General features: G+C 49.5%; 1 protein-coding gene across 1 annotated transcript in view; it reads left to right on the forward strand.

The window, feature by feature from the left end:
* Ankrd44 (ankyrin repeat domain 44) overlaps positions 1 to 24,672 on the forward strand; it is a 166,059-nt gene that overhangs the window by 131,471 nt on the left and 9,916 nt on the right. The window contains exons 18-23 of the mRNA XM_010631961.3: positions 7,361 to 7,432; positions 15,042 to 15,243; positions 18,562 to 18,649; positions 19,374 to 19,491; positions 21,838 to 22,054; positions 24,296 to 24,383. Coding sequence (XP_010630263.2) covers positions 7,361 to 7,432; positions 15,042 to 15,243; positions 18,562 to 18,649; positions 19,374 to 19,491; positions 21,838 to 22,054; positions 24,296 to 24,383 — 785 coding nt within the window. The remainder of the gene's footprint in view (positions 1 to 7,360; positions 7,433 to 15,041; positions 15,244 to 18,561; positions 18,650 to 19,373; positions 19,492 to 21,837; positions 22,055 to 24,295; positions 24,384 to 24,672) is intronic.

Below are 24,672 nucleotides of genomic sequence, written 5' to 3' on the forward strand. Positions count from 1 at the left end.
GGCCATTGATCGTCCCAGTCCCCACCCCACCTCCTGTGACGCAGCCCACAGTAAGCGGTGAAAAGTCACTTTGCTGGTCCTTTTCCTCTGCATGGTGCTTCAAGCACCCTCTTCACCTGTAAGTGGAAGTCAGAAGTAGCTTCCAGCCTGAATCTTTCATGCATGTGTGTGTGCGTGTGTGGTCCACTCAAAGCGAATCTTGGCAACTCATGGTGTAGGAGGAAACTAAGGGAAATAAGTACAATCAAGCAGGGCAACTCTCAACAAAGAAGCTTTGCAAATGATTGATCCCTGGGGAAAAGAAACAGTTCAGGGGGTAGAGAAGACCAAGTGGTCCAGACAAAGGTTTGGGAGGGTACCCGTCCTGATGGATTTCCGGGCGGAGGAGGAGTCAGTCTTGTAGTGAGTGCGGATGATATCGCATTCTTAGACTTCTAGGGTGGCATATGGAAGGCCACAGGCTGGGTTTCTGACACACTGGATTTACGAGTACCATTTGGCACAAATTCTCAGACTATGTAAATGTTGGTGACAGCCTGAAAGATATATTAATTGGAAATATACTTAAGGGAAAGTTAATTTGTTTTATACTCGATATATAAAATTGTATGCCCTGATTTATAACCACCATCTCTGCATGTATAACTTCCTGCTGTTTGGGATGCTGTCCGTGGTGTGTTCATTGCTGTCACAGTGTTTCAGAGGAGCTGTGTGGCTTCTGGTCCTGCCGAACTGAGCTGAGGATCAGTCTGGAGAGGATGTTATTTTCCTGTCAACTGTGGACCCTGCGCTGAATTCTGTATCTGTGCAGTGATGGAGGGAGGAGTTTTTGCAGAGTAAAGTACCCAGGCAGTACTGAGCATCCAGCTCATCCTCAGACTTTATGTGTTTAGGACAAAATCTTAAATTAGAAGTCCAGCTCAAAATGTAAATGCCAGTTTCAAACGAGCTGCAAATTGTTTTTCTCCCACTAGTGTCTCACTGTCTTCTTAACTAACGAAGAAGAACCGCTAAAGGAAAGGTACCAGAGGAGCCAGATCCCAATTAATGCCCCCGGTGACGGCTCTACAAGTTGAGTGCCTATTAGGAAATGCAGGGAACTAGCAAAGATTAAAAGAATTTGTGAAGTTAAAGTCGTAAAGAGGCACTCTTGGAACACACGCGCATTTTTTGAAATCTGTTTCCTGTGCCCATCCCTAGTGCTGTTTGTGAACGGTCGGGAGCTTTTCCGCGCTGTGCTCGTGAAGGGCACAGGTTAGGGTTAGACCTGAGCTCCAGTTCCCACCCTGTTCCACGACTGTGAACCTGAGCGAGTCGCTTGATGATGTCATCGAAGCTTGGCCGAGAGGCTCTGCCAAGGCCCGCGGCGGGTTCTCAGTTCAGCTGGTACCGGTGAGAGTGCCCGTCACGGCCTCCTCCCTCCTTGTAACATCACGGCCATCGCCGCCCTGGCCGCCGTCATTGCGGTTGTCTTCGTCGTCCTCCTCCTCCTCCCCATCCCCCTCCTGGTCTTCCTCCTGCCTCTCTGCTCGCTCCTCACCCCCTTCACAGACTCTCTTCATCTTCCAGACCCTGACTGTTGGGGTTCCTGAGCGTTCTCTTTGTACCCCATCTCCCTTCCCTCTCTACACATCCTCCCTGATAATCTCACCCAGTGGGGCTTCGTGTACCAGCCATTGCTGATGACCCCAGATCCATAACTTCAGCCTAGATATCCCTTCTGTTCACTCGCAGCTCCCTTGACTGTCCCAGCAGCCCTTCCAGCCACAGCCCTGCGCTGTTTGCTCTGATACCGCTCTCTTCCCGGCTCCAGAGTCGGATGCCATCCCAGATCATACTCTTTCCCTGTCCTCCAGGGTCTGACCAATACGTTATGCTCACTGGACCTCTAAACCGTGAGATCCACGCAGGTAGAAACCATATTCACAGTGCAATCCCAGTGCCAAGCACGGTGCTCCTGCGTGGTTACTGAATGAGTTAGCAGAGCGGTCAGTGAGACTGGGACCCCTCCTCCATTCTCATTGCTTCATCTGCAGTTGGGCTCCGTGGATTCTCCCCGACTCACCGACTCAGAACTGAGAAGTCCCCCGTGGTCGAAAATGCCTCACGGGTGTCCCTGCTTCTACGGCTGTGCTTCCTGGTTCACTGTCCACGCTGCAGCCAGGAAGAAGCGCGTCTCCCCTGCTTGGAGTTCTTCAGCACCTGACTAGCGCTGCCGATTGCACGCCCAGGTTTACACTGTGGCCCTAGCCCACCCAGTGCTCCCCTGGGCTGGACGGCGTCCTGGGAGCCCCTGTGCCTAGCCACCCTCACCCTCAGTCCCTGCTCACGTCTACCTGGAGCCCCTGAGAATCTCTCCAGTGTGCTGCGCACACTGCTCTCACTTGCCCTTCCTTCCGCCTGGCCGGCCCCCTGCCCTGCCTGGCCAACTCCTGTCATCCACACTCAGGCTGGGTACTGTTACGGAGGCTCCTTCTCTGGCCCTGACTCTGGCAGGTTCTTCCGTGTTCCCAGAGCATACTGCATTTCTCCGTCCCTTCCTCGAGGGCCCATGCAGTGCCATGCGCTCCCTGCCAGCCTGAGCTGTCCGGGCAGTGCCAACATCTGCTCACCACACTGTTGAATTCTGGTGCTAAACCGAGGGTCCAGGGGTAGAACACGCCGAGCAGATGTTTGCTGCACAGTGAAATAAAGTATCACGTGGCGGAGAAAAATCCGGCTACGCCTGCAGAAAGATTTCACTCAATAAAGAACATTGCAGGAAATGTCTGATCTTGTGGCTGTAAACAGAATGCCGTCTTTTCCTCCCATCTGCCGTGTTTGTGATAGGAAAATGAGTCTGCGAGCCTTTGGTGGAAAGTTCATTCTGGGGCAGGAGTTGGTGTCGGCACACACCGTCAATTCCAGGAAGTCTTGCAGGTGTTACAAATCAAAACAAAAGCAGGTGTGTGCCAGCCGTAGCAAGCCAGAGGGCCCCTTTCGTTTCAACTATGTAGGACGAGGGGTGTTTTAAAGTTAGTTACTTTGAAGTTAAAATTAAATCTCTTTTTATTATTTTAGTAAGTTGTAGTCTAAGTTTCCAATTCTATTCTTACACTAAGAAGGAACAAATAAGAAATAGCTCGTTTCCAGTATGATTATTTGTATCGTGTTATTTGTAAATTGTCATGCTTTGAGCTGTTAATTCTTACATTGTTAACTGATCCACCAAAGAACCCTAGCATCATAGTGTTTTGTCCCACATACAATGATCAGAAAGGGTTTCTGTACTTATCTGAGGATTTCTATACTTATCTATGGCATCATTATATCAAATAAACTGGAAAGTTAAGAGTGTTGTCTCCAAATCAAAACAGCTTTGGTGTTTTTCTGATTATAGTAGCGATACACATTCTGTTTTTTAAAAAAGTCAGAAAATATAATAACCCATCAGCCATCCCACTTGGGGTTATTGTGTTAAATATTGTAGAATGTGTATCTTTAGGGCTTTCTCCCTTCTATGCCACCATGTCGCTATAGCCCAGTGGATTTGTCTCGCTCAGAAAAAAAATCAGAATCCTGACAGTAGCATCCACCAGCTCGCTCCATGCGCCAGCCCGTGCGCCGTCCCCACCCAGCTCCCGCCTGCCACCCTTGCCCATCTCTCTGGGTCTCCTCAGCAGTTGGTCCGGGGCACACCCATTCCTGCAGTCTCCCCATTGGCCTGCTGCCATCCCAGCACCCATAAGGCTCTTTCTCCACCATACGCCCCCTATGGGCAGTAGATTCTCACAGCACTTGGCTCCTCCTAGAACCTGCAGTGCTCCGCCCAGAGTCTGGGTGCTGTAACCCGTCCTTATGCATCTGTGAGGTGCTTACTGTCTTGATCCCTGCCCTTCTCCTGCGTTTGTCTGATTCTTTATTGGGAATTAATTCCTGGGGTCAAAGTGGTGCACAAAGGTTTCCTTATTCTCATTCAGCGCTCACTGTTTTGTTTGTTTTGAGACGGGGACTTGGTATGTAGTTTAGGCTGATTTTGAACTCACTGTGTAGCCCAGGCTGATCTCAGACTCTTAGCAATCCTCCTGCCTCAGCCTCCTAAGTGCTGGAACTATAGACATGTACCACCACACCAGGCTTTCAGCACTCATTTGAAATATCATCTCCTGGGAGAGAGCCTCCCTGACCATGTGCTTGGAAGCAATCCCCAGCACTTCATGCTATGTCATCCTATTTCATTTTCTTTTTTTTTTTAAATTGAGTTTATTGGTACAATCTAGGTATACAATACAGTTACATTCATCATTGGGATCCTGTACCTTTGCATAATAGATCTTGATTCTCATTTTTTCCCTTTGTCCCTGCCCTCCCTTCACCCCTCCTCCCCTCCCCATTTACAAACACTTTATTTCCATTTTTTCAGTTTCTCATATTTTTTTCCTCTCCCTTATTACCTTTCCCCTACCCTTCCCACTTGCCCTACACCTTTAGCCCTTCACTTCCTATTTCACATTATTAATTATCTCATTAGGATCCTGGGTACTATTATAGTTTTTTACACCAGAGAAACTATTCGGTATTTCAGTTAAAGAAATCTCTGTATAAACATTAAAAATAGGGAATCCTAAAATAAAACTAAAAAGGAAAATACGAGAGAAAAGGCAATGATGTAACATTAAAATAATCCTTAATTGTGGAGATGAACATGGTCCCTGAACATATTTAAATTGCTTCTTGCTCTTGTAGTCTTATCTTATTCTTTCTTTCATTATTTAGAGAATACTTTATTAGTTTCTGTAATCAAATCCACATAGATATGACCTTACATATTTAGTATAATGTGTTACCCCTGTACACATGGAATAAAAAATAAATAAATGTAAAAAATTAACATTTCTAGACCAATATGGCTGTCCATTTCTGTACAATGCCAACTCAACGCAGTAAATTGGGATAACTTTTTCCAAAGTTGACAGCACCATTAAAGTTTCCCAAAATTCAGTTTATAAATATATGTATATATATGTATATATATATATATACATATATATATTTATATTTATATAAAAAGGCTAATAATAGCAGTATGTTATGCATTGATAGCAGCAATAGCTTTTCCAGGTTCTGCAGTCACCTGAACAAAATTATAGACATTCAGCACATTCCATTAAAAAAACAAAACAAAACAACAACAACAAAAAAAAACAAAGAAAAGAATAATATCCAGAAAACAGCAAAGTTCTGTTGCTGTTGTGGTACCTGGCACCATTTTTTTATTAGCATCTTAATCGTCATCTGGAAAGAGAACATTCTAGAATATTATCATTAAATATAGCTCTGATAAGGCACAGTCACTACTCTGTATCATAAAGCAGGTACAAGATATTTTACATTCACAGAGGTATGATACAGTACCGTCCTACATCAATAATACTAGAATCAGCTTTGGTTTGAAATTTGCTTTGTCTGCAAATAAGATTGCTACCCCTGCTTTTTTCTGGGCTCCTGTCACATGGAGAATTGTTTTCTATCCTTTCACTTTCAGTCTATGGGCTTCTTTTTGCACTAGGTGTGTTTCTTGTATACAACATATTGTTGGATTTTGCTTCTTATTCCCTTTTGCCAGTCTATTTCTCTTGATTGGTGAGTTGAGGCCATTGACATTGCTGGTTATAACTGATATGTACTGACTTCTTATTGACATGTTATTGGCCTTTTGTTGACTCTTTTTACTTTTTCACCTTCTCCTTTTAGTTTCTTGCCTTGCCTATTTGATTTGCTCTGTTGGGCCTCATGGTGTTGTTGCCTTCATTGTCTTTTTCTAGGATCTTGTTTAGAATTGTTTGTAGTGCTGTTTTGGTATTCATGTAGTTTCTCAGGTGCTCTTTGTCGTGGAAGTGTCTTATTTCCCTATCCATTTTGAAAGAGAGTTTTGCAGGATACATCAGTCTAGGTTGGAGGTTGTTCTCTTTTAATACTTGAAATATCTCATTCCAGGCTCTCCTTGCCCTAATGATTTGTGTTGAAAAGTCTGCTGTGATTCTGATGGGCTTTCCTTTGCATGTGATTTGTTTCTTTTCTCTTATTGCTTGTAGTATTTTGTTCTTCTGTTGAGTTTCTGGGATCTTGATTATTATATGTCTAGGTGTAGATTTTTTTTGATTGTGGCTAGTTGGGGTCCTATATGCCTCAGTTATCTGAATGTCAAATCCTTCCCCTCTGTTTGGGAAGTTTTCTGTCATTAATTCTGCAAACAGCTTTTTTAAGTCATTTGTATTTTCTCCTACTACTTCATGTATTCCTATCAGTCTTATGTAATTCTTCTTTGCATCATCTAGGAGTTGTTGGATCGATTTCTCATAATCTCTTACTGTTTTTAAGAGACCTGTCTTTTCATGGTCACTGACTACAATCTTATCTTCTATATCTGAGAGTCTATCTTCACATTCTTTTATTCTGTTGTGTACACTTTCAATGGCGTGTTTAATCTCCTGGATATCTGTTTTATATATCAGGAAGATTTGGGTGATGATTAAACCAAAGACAGTACGACAACAAAAATAAAAATGAGAAAACACTTAAGCAAGACACAAAGACAGACTTCCAGTTCACCAATGGCAAACAGTAGGGCAAATGAGGATGAAAAGGTCGATAGTGAACCACCAGGACACCCTGAACTCAAAGCACAGGAAGTAACAAAACAGATCAATCAGGCTCTAGAAAAATTCAAAACAGAAGTAATTTCCCAGATAAACATAGAGATAGTGAGAAAAATGGAAGTCGTGATTCGAGACTCTAGAGCAGAAACCGACAAAAAAATAGATGAGCTCAGGACCATGATAGAAGCCACGAAGGCCCAGCATAAGAAAGAAATGGAAAAAATAAACACCCAGCATAGGAAAGAAATCCTATTTCATTTTCACCGTAGCACGTACCACCTTCAGGTGTCGTCCTTGTGGTGTTTGCCTAGCTGTGCTCCCTTTCTCTGGAGTGTAAGCTTCATGAGAGCAGCCTCCCTTCCCTTTTCCACACCATCTCCAGAAGTGTGTGTGAGACACTGGAGAAGACCTCGGGTAGTACCGTTTTCTCACCATTACCTCTTCTCCAGGCAAATGCAGATTTCGAGTATCTTTCTGGATAGGTAACCTGGGCATCTTTTCTTTTTTTGAGTAGCGAATGCCGAGATGACCCAGAAGTTGGACTATTTTAGCATATTTGTTTTAGATGAGCCTCACTTTATTTCTTATATCTCTGATAAGCTGCCTAATTTCTTACGTTTTTGAAGCCTGTGTTCTCATTTAATGCCAACACCAGTATGGAGCGAGTACCATTCCCTTTGTGAGATTGGACTTAATGACTACTGCTTTCTTTTTCCCTGCAGCTTTTGGAAAGAACCAACACTGGGTTTGAAGAGTCTGATTCCGGTGCTACCAAGAGTCCACTGCACTTAGCTGTAAGTGAGAGGCTGTGGCCACTTTCTTGTCACTGAGAGACCCTGACCGTCCCTGACCCTAGGCTGCTTGTCACATGTGAGCCTGACCGTGAGAGCACAGGCTGGACAGAGGATACTGTGCCTTCCCGGCCTACTTCCTGGCCACTGACCGAGACGTCACCCACCCTGCCTTCTCTTTCCCATCTGTGAAGTGAGGGCAATAGAAACAGGGCACATACAGTCTTTGCACAGGGTACCTCATGGATTCGTTATCAATTTTAACCATCTTTAAAATTCATAGAAAATGTTTCATAAGAGGTTTTATTATAAATGATACACAAACATCAAACCTATACATAATCAATTGTGATGTTTTCAAATACACAAGTAAAACTCAGAATTTTTAAGCACACACTTGTTGGAGGCGGGTAGGCAAGTGAGGAACTGCGCCTGGGCTTTGAGATCCAGCTCTTGAAGGAGGTCTGCGCTGGGTGACGTCTGGAGGGACAGGAAGAGGAGCTGTCTCACCCCATGGAGCTTCCTCTCCACAGCCCTGTGGTCAACGACCCCAGGCTCTTTGGGGGAACCAGGTGGGAAGTGCCCCTCAATACAATGGCACCAGCGCCATGCCCCACCACAGATGCTCACCTGGCCCAGGTGCTACTGAGCTGTGGGCACAGGTGCTGGGACGCTTCCTCGCTTCCCCCAGGGCAGGGCACTGGGGAGGAGGGGAGGGGACTGGTCTACATTTAACTGTTGCTGTAGTCCGTACTGTACATGTGCAGGCACTCCTGTCCTCACAAAGATCAGGCAGAGTCTGGCAAGAGGACAAGAGGACAAGAGCTGTGTGAACAGCACTCATGGACATCCACATGGGAGGGCGGGCAGGCCTCGCACAGAGGCGGGAGCCCCAGGACCCATGCTTCTGTGACCCTCACACCTGCTGACCCTCTCTGGCACGGCTACTCCCCGCATGCATGCACGCATGTGCACACACACACATCACAAGTGCAGTAGAATCATCCATCTTTGCTCCCGCGGGTGGACCCGAAGGGGCGGGCGCTGGACAGTGGGATGGTTGTGCGTGGAAGGCTTTACACTGCTGGCTGCCGGTGCAGCTTGCTGTAAAGTTTGCTCCCAGAATCCCTGCCGTCCACCTCTGTGCCTGGGGTTGTTCCCGAGGAGCATGTCCTCTAACGCAGCCCTGGGTCCTAGGAGAGGCTGGGGAGGAGCTCATCTTGGCCAGAGTTCTCCTGCCCCTTCAGAGTGGAGCTGATGGAAAAGTTTCTTGGCTTCCAAAAATTCTGTCATCTTTCATTCATTTTTCCCCCCAAATTATCTGTCGAGTGCTAACTGCATGCCGGGCACCATGCAGGGCTTGTGTAGATCTCTAGTTGCATAAAGACGGGGTGGCAGCAGTCTGAGAAGTTTGGCTGTATGGGCTCTGCAGCTGCCAGGGGCCCAGGGCCAGCATAGGGAGGCCGGGCTCCACTCCTCTCCCTGACGGCTCACCTGGACTGGTTCTCTCACCTGCACCCAGAGCGTGGATCAGAGAGGACACCTGAGCCTCTTACATATCTCAGCTGTGTGGCCTTGGCCAAGCCCCAAGTCGTGTGTCAGTCTCCCCACCCACAGCAGGAGGAGAACAACTGGATGGGCGGGACATCTGTGTCCATGCACGAGTAGCACCTGGGGCGGCGCTTGGGCGCACAGTGCAGCCAGCCAGCCTCGCCCCATCAGTGCTGACCCCTCTGTCCAGCACGTGCTCTCCTGTGAGCAGCGATGTCAAGGAACCCGGCTCTGTCCGTGTAGTTCTCACCGGTACAGTGTGGTGGGCAGCAGTGCGGGTGAGGCAGCAGCACACTGGGTGTTACCTGATGCCCACAAGGAGCCTTGCCCTTGAGGGTTCACACCCAAGGCTGACAGAAGAGGGTCCGGGCACAGGTGCAGCATGGCAGGGTCGGGTGGTAGAGGCCTCCAGGACTCCAGGATGGTGGGGAGCTGCCACACACTGTGGAGGGACTGCAGGGGTGACAGCGGCACCGGACCTCCAGGGCCCTGCCATCCTTTGGAAGAACTTTGCGTCCTTTGGAAGAACTGAGCACACCAGAAGCCATTGGGACAGTCTTGAGGAGACAAATGACATGAAGGGGGCACCATAACATCTATGCTGAATTCTAAGGGCTCAAACTCAGGCCAGGCAGCCAGGCAGGAGCTGCTGGTGATGATGTGGCCAGGGGATGACAGCGCTTTGGTCTAAAGTTGTCTGGCTTTCTCCCTCTAAATGCTAACACTTTTTAAAGAAAGGTTTGAAGAAGCCCCCAAGTATGCCCATCACCCTTCCTCAGGCAGAGCACCTCAGCAGGGAAACGGAGCAGACACCCACGCCACCTGCCTGGAGTCATTTCCTACTCAGTGCTTCCGGTCTCCAGAGTTATCAGCCTAGTAAATTTCATCAGCATTGCCTCTGTGTTTAGAAACAAGGATATGCAAAAGAAAGGCTCCAGCTGTCAAGATTTCCACATGGACCCAGGAAAATGCATGAGTTCCACTAAGACCCTCGCTCTGTCCCCTCACCCTCGGTCCTGTGGAAAAGGTCCAGAGAAATTGCACAAGGTGTGATTGGGATGGACATGAAGTCTTTGTCCATAACAAGAGCCAGGCGCTGCGAGCCAGAGTAACAGGAGGAATGAGTAGAACTCTGTAGTGCCCTGGCTTTCCAGCGCCCTACCTTTCAGGGCATTTTTGAGGGCCTGGGATAGAAGAAAGTAGGGGCTAACATTCCAAAGTGATCCTAATCAGCAGGGTCACTAATATTAAGCTGCTTTAACAGTAGCACAAGCGCATGGATTTCTTTGTTGTGAGGGTAGAGGGTGAAGCCCAGGGACCTGGCTCGGGCTAAATCTTTTCGTCGGCACCTAACCTGAGCACCCTGTGAAGGGACTGCTTGTCTGCCGGTGCTGGTTCCTTCCTTCCGTCTCCTCCCTGGATGTTTCTCCCTCCCCCAGGTGTCTTCTCTTTATTGAATCTAACTGTGTCAGCCACCTCGCTTTGTATGGATATGTGCTTTGTACACTGCCAGTCCCATTTTCCTAGCTAAGTCGCATTAACAGAAATTAGGCTGTCTGCTGTCCTTGTCATAATAGAGCCTTGCGTTTGCACATAGCATCTAGAACTGCTGCTGTCTACACGAGCTCATTCCCTCTGGCGCGGACTTGTGATTTCTATGTAAGCTAAGTCAGTGCCTAGCGTAAAACCTGAAAATGGGCGGGAATGTTACACAAAGTCAGTTTTCAAATGAAAAGAGATCCGAGCTGTGAGTTCAGGGTAGTAGGCTGATCTCCACCTCGCTGGACATGCTTCTGTTATGGCCCTTCCAGTGAGATTAGGTTCCCAGATTGACTTTAAATCAGCTCTAGCTGAAGCTGAGGAAAGGTTCGTGGGAATTCATTAAACTCTCTTCTCTTCTTTGTAGATGTTTGAAGTTTTCTATGATAAAAACTTGAGGAACCATGCACCTGATGGCCATATTGTCTCTTCATATTTGCTCTTAAAAAGCCCACAACCCGGGCTGCTCCCCGCCCCCGAGTCCCCACCCCCCACTGGAGCAATTGGGAACGAGAACAACAGTTACCCCTCCCTGAACGCTCCCGAGAATCAAGTGAGGTAGCACGTGACCAAGGCAACATGTCCTTCACCCAGCAAGTAGTCAGGAGATGGTGGCTACTGTTTCAGAATTCAGGATGCATTAAAGGCTTCCTGGCCCACACAGGAGGGCCGGCACGGCAAGTGGGGGGTGATAAAAACTATGGGGCGTGCTGAGATTTTAAAAAGTATTACACTGAAAGCCACACTTCCACGAATCCCTCCCAAAGTACTCCCTTTCCCTCCAGATACTCTTATCTCATTATACTCGCCACTTTCTGAAGCTGTTCTGAAAGGGCTCTCGTGAGTGTCTGTATTTTTTCTGTCATGGCTGCCTTGATGTCCTGAATTGATTCAAAACATTTCCCTTTCTTGGGCATTTTGATTTAGGCAAGAGCCGGAAGTCGCACTGTGCCGGATCAGTGAACAAGCCGGGTGTTTTCGGAAGCCTGCCTTTCTTGTTGGATGGCACTCGGCAGCAGCACTCACTGCGATTTTTATCACACTTCATAAAGACACTCATGAAAGAGTACCTCCAGACCTGCTTCTGAAAATAACAACAAGAATGGGATAAGTGTATTTGAAGCCAGGGGAGGGTTTTGAGAGGGATTCGTGGCAGTGTGTTCTTTTGTGTGTGTATGTGTTCTTTACTGTAATATTTTGGGGAGGGGGTAGCAGGGATCAAACTCCGGAACCTTACACTTTCAAGGCAGGTGGTAGAACCACTGACCTGAATCCCCAGCCCTGTAATACATTTTAAAAATTGAAACATTCTCCATATATTTCACTCACCTGCTGTAAGTCAGAGAGATGTAAGAAATTGATTTTCCTATCTCAAGAGAGTCCATGTGTATAGTAAAAGAATAATGGTCCAGAAGTTAGTCCCCTCCATGTGCCCTTGAGTTTCAGAGCTCTGTTCACAGCACTTCCTCTCTGGGCTGAGCTGTCTATAGAAGGGGCTTAGGTTTTGACTCAGTATCTCATACTCTGTTCTATTACATGTAAACATAAAAGTATTTAGTTTTAAAATTATTTAAATGGAATTACAGAGAAAAGGTGTGTGCCTAAATTATGTTTTAGGTGATAGATTATGGGCTCAGGATTGCAAGTTCAAGGCCAGCGCAGGCAACATGGCAAGACCCTGTCTCAAAAAAAAAAAAAAAAAATAGTGTTTAAGAAGCATAATTCTAGGGCTAGGGATTTAGCTCAGTGGTGCCACCACCTGCCTCGCAAGTGCAAGGTCCTCAGTTCAATCCCCGGTACCAAAAAAACAAAACAAACATTTCTATAACTAATAGGATAGGATGATAGTTGTCTACATTTCTATAACTAATAGGATAGGAGGATAGTTATCTTTACATTCATTCACTTATTTATCATATAATTGTTGACTGTCTGCAACATGCCGGGCATGACCCTCGGCTACAGCAGCCCATGTGTAGTCCCTTCAATCCCAGACAAAAACCAAACCAACAGACCTGTAATGGTGGTATCGGGGCCAGGTGCTCCGGCAACAGGCTAGGCCGGCTGGGTGGGGAGGGTGGGGCTGTTTCACAGGGGCCGCTCCGGGAAGATACCCTGGCAGGAGGTGTTTTCGAAGTCCCTGGACAGCCTTGGGGCAGAGCTTTGCAGACAGAGGAGGAAGAGCTGTAGGGGTGAGTGTGGCTACACCTGGTCAGGGAAGGTCTGGACTATGTCTAAGGAGGGAAGATGCTACCAGCTAGTCTTAAGTGAGGAGGAGCAGGATCCGTGTGGGTTTTGAAAGGTTTCATTTGGTTCTTGGCTCAGTGGTAATTGCCAGGGAGCAGGATAGGAGGGGATGCTCTTGCAGGGGGAAGTGGTAGACTGTGGACAGACTGTAAAGAAAGGGTAGAAACAGTGATGCCTTGGGAGTAGCATGGGGGCTGCCACTGGTCACACAGCACCCCTCTGTGTGAATTAGGACAGGGGGTCATGGGTGACTGCTCTCCAGTGCCAGGCATGCAATGTTAAGGAGACCTAGTTTTGAGTGCCCACTTGTGTTCTTGTCCCTGAACCCTTGCTAAGCTACAGCCTTGGGCTCCAGAGGAGAGAGGATAAAGATGATTCCAAGGCATGAGCTGTTGTCTTCACTGAGAGCTGCAGGCCAGAGGCTTTGGGAAAGCAGAAGTCAGTTTCCGACACCTGTTGGACACTTGAGTGGGAAAGCCAAGAGGTCGTTGGAGATGCAGATCCAGACGTCAGCGGGGAGTTGGGGCTGGGATATAAACATGGGAGTCATTAGCAAATGGGTTATTGTCTTACATATTATGTATAATGCAGATGATTAATATGTAAAAATAGCCCTAATGTTTTGTTTGTTTGTTTTTTGGTGCCAGGGATTGAACTCAGGTCCTTGCCCTTGTGAGGCAGGTGGCAGCACCACTGAGCTAAATCCCCAGCCCCAGTAGCCCTACTCTTTCACAAAGAATGTCATGAGAATTTCTAAAACATTTATTAGTACTCTAATTCCTATTGGTTCTTTTAAATCTATTTTTTGTTGTTAGCATATACTCAGGGAGAAACATTTTAATCAGTTTTAAAATATAAGATGGAAAAAGTCCATATGTCTGTCTCCCAGCTTGAGGCATAGGCACCACTTATAGGTTCTTCTGTATCCTACGAGTATAAAAGTGTACACGAGAGCAGAAGTGTGTATGTATATATATAATCTCATGCGTTTGCTTGTTACGTAAACGAGGATGTGCGGGATGCGCTGCCTGCAGCTGAGCCTCTCTGTAAATGTTTCTGTAGACACTGCCACACCCTCCTCCACAGGGTCACACCTGCCTGAGTGCCAGCAGAGCATCCGCCTGCTTTGATCACGGTTGGAGCTGATATTAGGTGTGACCCAACTTTTTAATCATTGCCAATCTGGGAGTTGAAAAATAGTATTTGAAAATTTTACACATTTTTTTCTGTATGTCTGTTGGCTTTTTTAGACCCTTTACACCTTTTCCTAGTTTCCAAATGGTTTCTAAGAACTCTTTCTATTAAGGAAATTGATCCTTTGTGCCAAGTCTTTTTTCAAATACACTGAACTTTGAATAAAGCTGCAGTGAGAAATTAAATGTGTAGGGAACCTGGCCAGAGACCTGGGGACAAGCTTTTCCTGTCTGTGTCTTCCTTTGCTTTCTTTCCAATGCGCTTTTCTTCCCAGGTATCCTCATCCCAGTCTTTTACTGTCACGGTCCTTTTCAGTCTCGTTTTCCAGTCACTTGCGGCCCCTTCCTCTTGACCTAGAGTAGGACATCTCGATAGATCTGTGCATGCGTGGTGTATATTTCCAGCACTGTGTCTACAGTTTCATCAGAATCAGTGGAAGAAATAGAGGAGAGAAGAAAGAGCACCAACTGCACACAAGATACTATACGAAGCTACGAAGCCCTGCGCCGTTTTCTCTTCTGCTTCTCCCAGCAACCCTGGGAGGCAGCTCTTATTGCTCTCATTCTATGCTCAAGGAAACAAACTCTAAGTGTGACTGAGATCACATGGTTAGAAATCAGCCGAGTGCAGGGCAGAGGAAGGGGCCGCCTCCACTGAATCTGAGTCCGTGATGTCTTCAGTAATTGTTTTCCCCAGCTTTGCTAGCAGAAAAGAGTCCCGGGAAAATCCCCCATGTTGTTGGTTGATTCGAGGATAGGACTCAACCAAAACAGGCGGAGGGATGTGTGAATCCTGCAGCGGTTTGTCTATATTAGATGATTCAATTGATAGGAATATAAACATAGGTGAATGAACCCAGTAGTGCCTTTGGAGCAAATTATCTGATAAAACAGAAAGGACGTGAGGAAATGGGCAGCGCAGTTGTGAGGCTTGTGGACGAAGGTCCGCAGCCTCACTCCCTTACCTGCTGTCGGCAGCCCGGGTCTCTGCTGTGGCCCGAGAGGCCCGGCCCCTGCACTGCGCTGGGAGTGGGGTGTGCAGGCACGCGCGTGTCACTGGCTCACTGCTTCCTTCCCCGCAGGCCTACAACGGGCACCACCAGGCCTTGGAAGTCCTCCTGCAGTCACTGGTGGACCTGGACATCAGGGACGAGAAAGGTCGCACGGCCCTGGACCTGGCCGCCTTCAAGGGACACGCCGAGTGTGTGGAAGCTCTCGTCAACCAGGGCGCCTCCGTCTCCGTGAAAGACAGCGTGACCAAGAGGACCCCTCTGCATGCCTCGGGTAGGTGTGGTCCCTGCTCCTTGCATCCCACTTTCTTAACCTATCAGTTTTCTTCCTCCATCGCCTTCACTACAACTTCCAAATGCCTCTGGCCCGCCTCTCTCTGACCTGCTGTTCTCTGGCCGGCTCCCTTGGCCTTCTTCTCCACTCAGAGAGTTCAGAACCTTTGGCTGGAGACTATAGCAGAGCTTTCTGAACAAAGTGAAGCACAGGGCCGTCTTCAGAACGGGTTACACAGAGCAGACCGTGTACATGCGGAGGCCCAGCGTGAGCAGCATCGCAGGGCTGCTCCATGTGAGCAGACGCAGGCAGGGGTCCCGTCAGCACGTACCCTGCCAGCCTCGGTCCTGTGCTCAGCTTTGGCTCTGAGCTTTCCCTCGTGGGTCAGGGAAAAATAGGGATCTTCAAAAATACTTGGATTTATAAAAAGCTAAGTAAGGTATCTTTCCTGGGACTGTCCTCCAGTGGGTATGCAACACTGCATAAAGGCACTCGCAGCTGTAATGGGTATAAAGGTAACCTCGAAGGCTTTCTGACTTTGCTAAGGCGTAAATGCCTTTGAGCTGGGAAATCCATGACTATCGGCCTTTGAAGAGGGAGGAGACAGCATTTATAAAGACAAACCACCACCTGGCAGCGTGTCTGCCTTCGAGCCTGAGGCTGCAGACGGAAACCGTCCCAGGCCCACAGTGAAATCCAGTTGCATTGAGAAGCAAAGGAGTGAAAACAGTTCTCAGAAGACTTCTGGTTCTCCTGACTTGGAAAACTTTCTAGGTGTGATGGATCCTGTAGCAGTACTCCATCTGTGTCCCTTTGCTTAAAAGCCGTGGGAGAGACATGATACAAAGATTGAAAAAAAACCCTGGCTCTGCCTCATGACCTAGAAATGATTGCTGCTGGAGTAAACTTTAGCCACGAAGTTGGCGATGGTGGGTGTGGTAGATTATAAATCTCCACTGCCCATCTCCTTGAATCCTTTTGCTCCACGGGCACACTTGTCATTTTTATAGAGTTCAAATCGTGCTGTCCCTTTCTAAGATCTGTTGCCCACCCTTAAGGAAGGCACTCTGCTGTGGGGCCGTGTAGCTCCAGTTTGGGCTCGAAGAAGGCCCTGAAGAGCAGGTGGACAGGGAAGTCATTGTCTGGCATTTGCCATGGTGACATCGTGTGGTGCAAGGGCGCCTCCTAGTGGCTGAGGACTCACTCCGTGTGGCTGTCCCTGGAGCCACTCATTAAAAAGATGCGGTCCTTTGACTTCACAAAATGTCTGCTGTGTGAAGCTGCAGCCTGTGATTTGAGGATCTGCTTACCCGGAGTCTTGTTCAGCACAGTTGAGAGGCCAGTTTCTTTGCCTTGAGCCTACAGAGACTATGAGGAGTGGCGGCCAGGACAGAGCTTAGAGGTTTGGGCCCAGGCAGACACAGGAACAATTATGGGGACGTTTGTCACCCAGCCAGGGAAAGGCCCAGTTTGAGAGAAAGCTGGACCGGCAGGGCCTGGCTAGAGGTGGACATCATTTTGCTGGAAGACAACTTGGGGGAAAGCCAACAAGAATTTAAGAAGGGTGCTTGAATTTTCCAGAGGGCTGTTAGCTAAGCTCAGAAAGCTCCTGTGCAAAAAGCATGTAATTACAGAAATTGTTTGGTTGCCCAGTGCACCAGGTGAGTGATATGAACTTAGATGATTTCCTTCTTAGGTTTAGCCAAAATAAGACAGCCTTGGAACTGTTGTAATTCCAAGCATTAAAGAATATCAGATTGACACAGAAAGAGGAATCCCTCGGATGCACTGTTCCTCTCCCCATGAGCCCACTGCCGGACTATTTAGCTGTCGGTCTTCCCGCAATTATTTCCTCATAGGCATGCATTAGACTCCTCGACAATGGCAGCAGATTTAGTCTAATTATAAAAATCAAAAAAGTACAAAACAAAAGCAGTGATTGCACATTACCTGCAACTCCAATCTGCAAAATTTCCTCCCAAGAGACGAGATGTGTCTGTGGAATGCTGTTGTCAAGAACGAGCTAAAAGCAGCTCACTGCAAACTGTGGCCATTGTTCCCGGCGCGGCCTTAAGTGGTGCCGATGAATGTGAGCTAATTGTAATATTCCCTGTCCCGGAAAGGCCGTGTGGGTGTTCAGTGAGCGTTCCCATGGCGGGCTTGAGGTAGAAAGGATTGTCCGCCTGGCATGGGTGCGTCTGTTCCCTTCTCTCTCCGTGTCCGCGGCCAGGCCATCGCTCCGGCTCTGTTCAGAGAGCAGAGAGGTTCACATCTGGCACTGTGGACGCGTTGCTCTCCTCCTGTTCCCCGAGTGCACAGCTCTGGCCGTGGGGAAGCTTTTGGAGGGTCCACTGGAGGAAGGGGACTTCCTTAGTCCAGGGGATTAGCACTGGGGTGCCTGCCCCCTCAAAAAAGCATGTTCCTGGGTGCATATCGGGGCCTCAGGGCCACCGGGATGCTGCCCTGGGATAGAGTTTCTGTCCACTTCCAGGGCTGCTGCCCTAGAGGAAGGGAACCTGAGTCAGCTGAAGGGGAACAGAGGGGAGGGGAGTCTGCAGAATGGGGAGGAGTGAGCGCTTCACTTGCAGCAGCTTTGAGACCCAGGAAGGTAGAGGACATCGTCTGGAGGATTCCAGGACACGGGTGCTCCCCGCCCCCCATGTCTCCTGAGGGTGCAGGTCCCTCACCAGAGAGCTGTGTGCATGCGTCATGAGGACATTTGTGGCTCGGTGTTTCACTGATCAGTGAGAACCATGGCCACGGTATTTCCCGCAGTGTGGACAAGGATGGGGACAGGACAGGAAGAAGACCCAGGGCCTACTCCGTTCTCCTTCCGTCTTCCCCTGCTCCTTTGTCCCCTCTCTCCTGCCTCCTCCCAGGCCATCCCTGTGCCCTACTGTCTTGAAAGTGGCCAGAGGAAGGAGGCACAAAGGATTGATGGAGCTGAGTGACTCTCTTAGGGGAACAGAAAGGGGCTGACAGTGAAGGAGGCACAAAGGATTGATGGAGCTGAGTGACTCTCTTAGGGGAACAGAAAGAGGCGCTGACAGTGGGGACGTGTACCAGCCCTCTACAGTGATAAGGAGGTCATGTTCCAGCAAAGCTCCCTCCCAGGAAGCAGAGGAGGAAGGTGAAGATCAAGGTGTCCTGGGAGGAAGAAAGGGAGAGGCAGATCCTGTGCCATCCGTCCAGACCTGGAAACCCAGGCCATTGGCGGCAGCAGAAAATCCGCGACTTGAAGTCCGTGTAGATTCCACTTTGGATGGGCCGTGCACAGCGAGGGTCTGTTAAGAGAATATCCCCGATTTTCTTTTCCAGTTATCAATGGCCACACCCTGTGTCTGCGGCTGTTGCTGGAAATTGCAGACAACCCAGAAGTGGTGGACGTGAAAGACGCCAGAGGACAGTGAGTGTTCTGGCGAGAGGCTTCTGGCTGAGGCCTGGAGCAGCACCGGGCGGAAGTGGGTGCAGGCAGAGTGGCAGGGGTGGCTGAGTGCACATCTGGATGAAAAGAATCACTTTTTTCTGGCTGTGGCCATGGCGAGGCTCATTTTTATCCTCCCTCTTGTTCCCCTTCTTCACATATTTGTCCTCTTCTGAAGCTTTTCCCTTTTTGAATTAGTGATGCAGTGCAACTAAGAGGTGATGTGCAGCATTATAAAATCCTTCCACCTCTTAGCCTTCCTTGCGTTTGTAGTTTCAGTGCATTTTCCACCTCTTGGCGGATCCCCTACCCCACTCTCTTATGAACAGGAAGTGCAGGGCAGAAGCGCTAGTGCTGTCGGTTACACAGCCGCACCCGGCCCTGGAGCTGTGGCGCTGTTCCATGGGGCACAGGACCTTTGCTCAGATGAAGTCCTGGGCACAAGTCCAGCGTAGAAGGCTGTGCACTTGGAGCTGCCCTGAGGAAGCAAGAGGGTCCCTGCCCCAGACCTGAGGATGACGGATTGTCGGGGTGCTCCGGCAGGGAGCCTCTGCCAGCTCCCCTGTGGCTTGTCCTTTCCACGCCTTAGATTGGGCCGGTGGCTCCTCCGTGGGTATACAGCAAACGGGGGTGGAAGAGAAGGGAGCGGTCGCCCCCTGGGAGGTTCTTCCGATCCCCTCAGAAGCCTGTCTGTCTCTCGCCCTAGAACCCCTCTGATGCTTGCGGTTGCATATGGACACATCGACACGGTCTCGCTGCTCCTGGAGAAGGAGGCCAGCGTGGATGCTGTGGACGTCATGGGGCGCACGGCCCTACACCGAGGGGTGCGTGCCACTCTCGCCTCAGCCAGGCTCGCCTGTGCTCGCTTCCTTGGTGAATTTTTAGTTAAAAGTGAAAAGGTGGTTTCATCATCCAACCAGCCAGCCTCAGCCGCTCAGAGCAGGGGCGGCACCTCTGCAGAGGGCCGCGCTGGACGGCACCGTGGGCCCCGCTCTGAGACCCTGACTAGTGTGAGCAGACTCGGACTCCCTGCCAGTGGGGCTGGCTGCTTTCTGATTGCAGGGTGCTTTGCGTTATGTGCATCATGGGAATTTTGCAAAATGATTTTTTTAAGCACAGAGAAAAAAATCACAACCACCAGCAGTCCTACTGCTGGAGATAAGTGCTTTCACTGTGTGTAGCTCCAGTCTTTTTTTTTTTTTTTTTTTTTTTTTCTATACACAGATCTGTTTTACACTTCCAAAAAAGAACACCAAGTCCTATTTGGAATCTGGGTTTTTTCCCACAGCACCACGTGTGTTTTCTGCACTATCATTTCTGCTCTTCTAATGTGCAGGCTCCATATTTATTTCGGCGATGACCTGGTTTTCAGCCGTTGTTTCCTTCTTCCTTCTTCCCCCTTTTCTCACCCCCTTCCCTTCTCCCTCCCTCCCTCCCTCTCCCCTTCTTTCTCTTTCTTCAGTACTGGAGCACTGGTTGATAGCCTGACCAGTTAGTTTTCCGGGGACACCCAATCACCTGATTGTGGGTCCAGCAGGGGGTGAAAGGAGATATATAAAGACCGAGGAATAAAGAACAATAGTGTATTACTGGAGGACCGGGAATTGATCTCCACTCCATCCTGGCTAAGACAAGGACCTCTGGAGTAGTCCGTATTTATGATTACACAACACAGCAGGGACACAAGGGCAGGAGTAAGGAGCCGCAGAACTAATGCAGTAATGAGCCGGGCCGTGACAGGGAGGAAGGAGGCGCTCGGTGAGGCCGGGTCGCAGTTAACAAGCCACCGTGCTATCCTGCAGGGCGCAGCTAAGGAGCCACCACGCTACCTTAGCTGACTTTGACCCCGGAGACTGGCTGCACGGAGTCCCACTTCCTCGGCCACCTGTGCACCTGCCATTGGACCTCACGGGGTCAGGGTCACTGGGACCACGGTTGTGGCCGCTGGCACGGGGAAGTCCGTCTCCGTACAGCACCGAAGTCTCCTTTAGCAGCTCACACGCAGGCCTTGGAGGGACGCACAATTTTAACCAATAGCCAAATGCATACGCCAAATCAATAGTATCTAAAAGTTCGGATTCAAGCTGCTCTCCTGCACTGGAGATTGAACCCAGGACTTGCACTGAGCCACCTCCCCAACCTTTTTATTTTTTTATTGTGAGACTACATCTCACTTAAGTTCCCCAAGCTGGACTTGAACTTTGGACCCTCAAACATCAACCTCCTAGAGCGCCAATTATGCTAATTCTAATTGTTCTTTATTATGAGTGATGCCAAAGTACATATTCCATGAATGACTGCCTGTATTTATCTGTTGAGCTGTTTTTAAAACATGTCAAAGAGGGGCCAAGGATGTAGCTCAGTGGCACCATGCCTCACATGTACAAGGTCCTGAGTTCCATCCCTGGTATCAAAAAAATTTTTTTTTAATTTTAAAATTTAAAAAGTAAAACAAAACATGTCAAAGAAACTAAATGGACAAAATCAGAAGTCATAAAATTGCTACTTGGGGATGGTATAAACACCCTGATGGGTGAAGACAAGAGGAGCTCTGCGTGCTCCTGTGCCAACTGCAGTTCCTACTGCTCGGGCAGATCCTGTGAGCCGTGCTGTGGGCTGGGCCGACACGCGCAGCCGTGTGCCCACCTTGGCCTCTACACTACAGCCTCACGTAGCACAGGGGCTGAGGCGTTCTTGTCCCCTGGGGTTTCTGCCATGCCTTTTCTGCCGAGCTCCCACGTGCACAAAAGCCTTGGCACCGGGCTCAGGACAGTGGCCTGCTGCCCCCACTGGGCCTTGGAACCTGGGCGTCCTGGGCTGCACTGTCCAGGTCTGTTGGGGACACACCTGAGGTCCACACAGCACGACTCCCCACCAGCACCCAGCCTCATGGGACGGAGTCTTCGCAGCACCCTGCCCTTGTAGAAGCAAAGAAACGAGAGGACTGTAACTGGGGTGGGGAGGCCAGGCCTTTTCCCGCCCCTCAACCCCAATGCCCACGGGTTCCACAGTGTCGCCGTCCCACCAAGGCCATCTGAAGAGCCAGCTGTGTCCCCATAGTGCTGGCGTCCTCAGACTGTGGGTATCCCAGGTTGTCCTGCCCCAGCCCTGGCGCAAGGCACCTCCGTCCTGGGACCCCTCTGAGGTCCGCTGTGCTCTCCCGCTCCCAGATCATGACGGGACACGAGGAGTGTGTGCAGATGCTGCTGGAGCAGGAGGTGTCCGTGCTCTGCAGGGACTTCCGGGGGAGGACGCCCCTGCACTACGCCGCCGCCCGTGGCCATGCCACATGGCTGAGCGAGCTGCTGCAGGCGGCGCTGGCCGAGGAGGACTGCTGCCTACGGGACAGCCAGGGCTACACGCCCCTGCACTGGGCCTGCTACCACGGTGAGTCCTGAGGCCAGTGCCCTGCACTGTGCGCCTGGCTTTCACTTGGATTCCCGGGGTTGATCAGTAAGTGTAACCACATCAGAACCTCTAGCCCTGCACGCTGGCCAGGCCTGTAATTCCAGCAGGTGTTTTCTTCATCCAGAATCCCCGTTGGTGGACATTCAGGTGGTATCTTAGCTTCTTCCTTCCTGTTAGAAACAGTGTGGTGATGTGTATGTGTCCCTACTCTGATACCAAACACCTGTCAGGTAAGCATCTGAGTAAGAGGGCTTGTATACCTTTAATTTTAATAAGTTATACTGCATGACTTTGCAAGAAGGGTGTCGTCATTACTCCACCAAGCATGCACAGAAGATGATACCTTCTCTCACGTTTGCCAGTCCAGAAGGATACCACCTTTTTTTTTTTTTTTTTTTTGTCAGTTTGAAGGACCGAAAGGTATCTCATGGTTGTAACTTGCGTTTCCCTATCTGGTAGCATATGTTTTGGCTATTTGTGGTGCTTCTGTGGAAATTATCTCTTTTACTCATTGCTCACCTTTTCCCCTATTGAGTTGTCTGTCTCTCTCATGTGTCGGCCGGAGGGCCTGGTGTTAGCACTGTGAATCTCGTGTGCTTTGCCGGTGTTTCCGTTCCTGGCTGCGCTGTGGCCTCTTACCCTCAGATTATGTGTGTATCTCTCCATATACATGTCTTACTGTGCTTCGATTATTTTATTCTTCCACTTCTAGTTCTATTAACAATCTTAATTTAGAAAATGAATACTAATTCTAGGGAGAGTTTTAAGGCCTCACCTTGAATTCCATCGATTCTCTTCTTTCACTGATTCTGTCTTAATAAGAGGAGCCGAAATTTCTACTTATTCAACTGGATCTTGCCCCCTCCCTACCCCTGGAGGATTGTGATTTCTTTACCTAAAATGGGCAAGTGAAGCCACGGCTCCCTGGCCGGGAGAAGCTGTGGGAGAGGAAGGGCGCTGTGACTGCAGCCACCGTGGTAGCCCGGACCTTGCCGGCTGCCTCCTCCCGGGCACGGGTGGGGTCCCTGTCCCCAGGGCTCTGGGGACAGCAGGGGGGCATCCCTGTCCCAACTGGTGTCCCAAGCGGTTCATCTGCCCCGCAGCCTCCTCCAGCCCCCAGGTCCCCCCTCCGTCTCCTCGGAACCCCTTCACTGCACCTTTGAAACACTTCTCAGTCCTGCATGCGCAGACCAGGTGCAGGTCCCCCTGCGGAAAGGTGCTGCAGAACCTGCCCTGAGCCAGGTCCCTCAGGGGCTTCGCGTAACAGGGGTACGGGGTGTGGGCTGCTGAGTGTGGCTGGAGACCCTGTCGCCTGCCTGCTGGGGCTGCTCCTACTCTTTCCTTCCAGGCTTCTGTCCTCCTGAAAGCTATTACAACTCTTCTCTCCAAAGAAGAGTTTTATTTGTATTGTAGTATTTTAAACTGTCCAGTCTTCGGTATTCTGAGGCAGATGACAAGGGAACTTTCATTAAATGAGCTCTGAGTTTGCCCCTGAAGAGGGACCAGGACACCAGTGTGTATTCCAATGCCAAGCAGTGGTGTCTTCCTGCCGTCTAGGTGGACGGTGCTTCTCTGCTGTGCCTTAGGACCTGTACAGTGACAGCTCGCATGGCCTGTTACTAGGCCAGGGCTCCTGCGGGTACAGATGGGAAACTGCAGCTCAGAGGCCCCAGGCGAGCGGCCTCGGGCCATGTCCCAAGTTGACAGAGCAGAGATCTTCAAGCGACTTAAATCAGTCAGTTTAGAAGCCAGCTGTCCTTTCGTTAGAAATAACTCCTCATGTTAATCCATCTACTTCCTGAGAGCACTTATTGGGCACCTGCTGTGTGCTGGGCTTTGTTGAAAACCTAACAGTCTGCAGTCAGAGCCTTTTGAGGTGCACTGCCCCGTCCTGTGGACTGTGAACTCCGAGGGTGAGTTCGCGCAGTGACAGCTGCACTTCCGAGCGCCGCGCCCCGGGTGCCTCTCTCCATCTGGGCCATGGGAGCACTGGACTCGCCAGGGAAGGGCCTTTTCCCCTTCCCTCGCTCCTCCGAGAGCCTCCGAGCCTGGTCAATAACATCTGGACGTTTTATTTACCGTTTCACAGAGAACAGATATTCAGCCAGTCCAGGCAAGATCCTAAGCTAGAATTCAATACTGAACGAAAATGCAAAACCAGACTATGTGGAACGAAGTTTCTTTCTTGCAAAATCCCTAAGTTCCGTTGATTCTCCGCAGGCAATGAAAACTGCATAGAGGTACTGCTGGAGCAGAAATGTTTCCGCACGTTCGCGGGGAACCCCTTCACGCCCCTTCACTGTGCAGTGTGAGTAGGAGCGCCAGGCTCAGCGAGAGGCTTTGCGTGATGGCCAAGGCTACAGGGTTCCTCTGTGGCGCTGGAGACAAACGGCCCTGCGAGCCGGGTGTGCTCTGGGGTTGCGCAGTTCCCTGGGACTCACAGGCCCCCCAGCAGAGCTGCTGGGAGAGCGTTGGGGGCGAATTTCCCAGGATGTGCGGGGCTGCGGGGGTCGACCCTGCTGTCAGCCAAATTCTGAAAAGAAACCAGGGCTGCCAGCAGTCGGCCAGTGTGGGCTAGAAAGACGTTTGCCCTTCCA

This window comes from Fukomys damarensis, unplaced genomic scaffold (genome assembly GCF_012274545.1).
Source record: "Fukomys damarensis isolate Sample0158 unplaced genomic scaffold, DMR_v1.0_HiC HiC_scaffold_26, whole genome shotgun sequence".
NCBI lineage: Eukaryota > Metazoa > Chordata > Mammalia > Rodentia > Bathyergidae > Fukomys > Fukomys damarensis.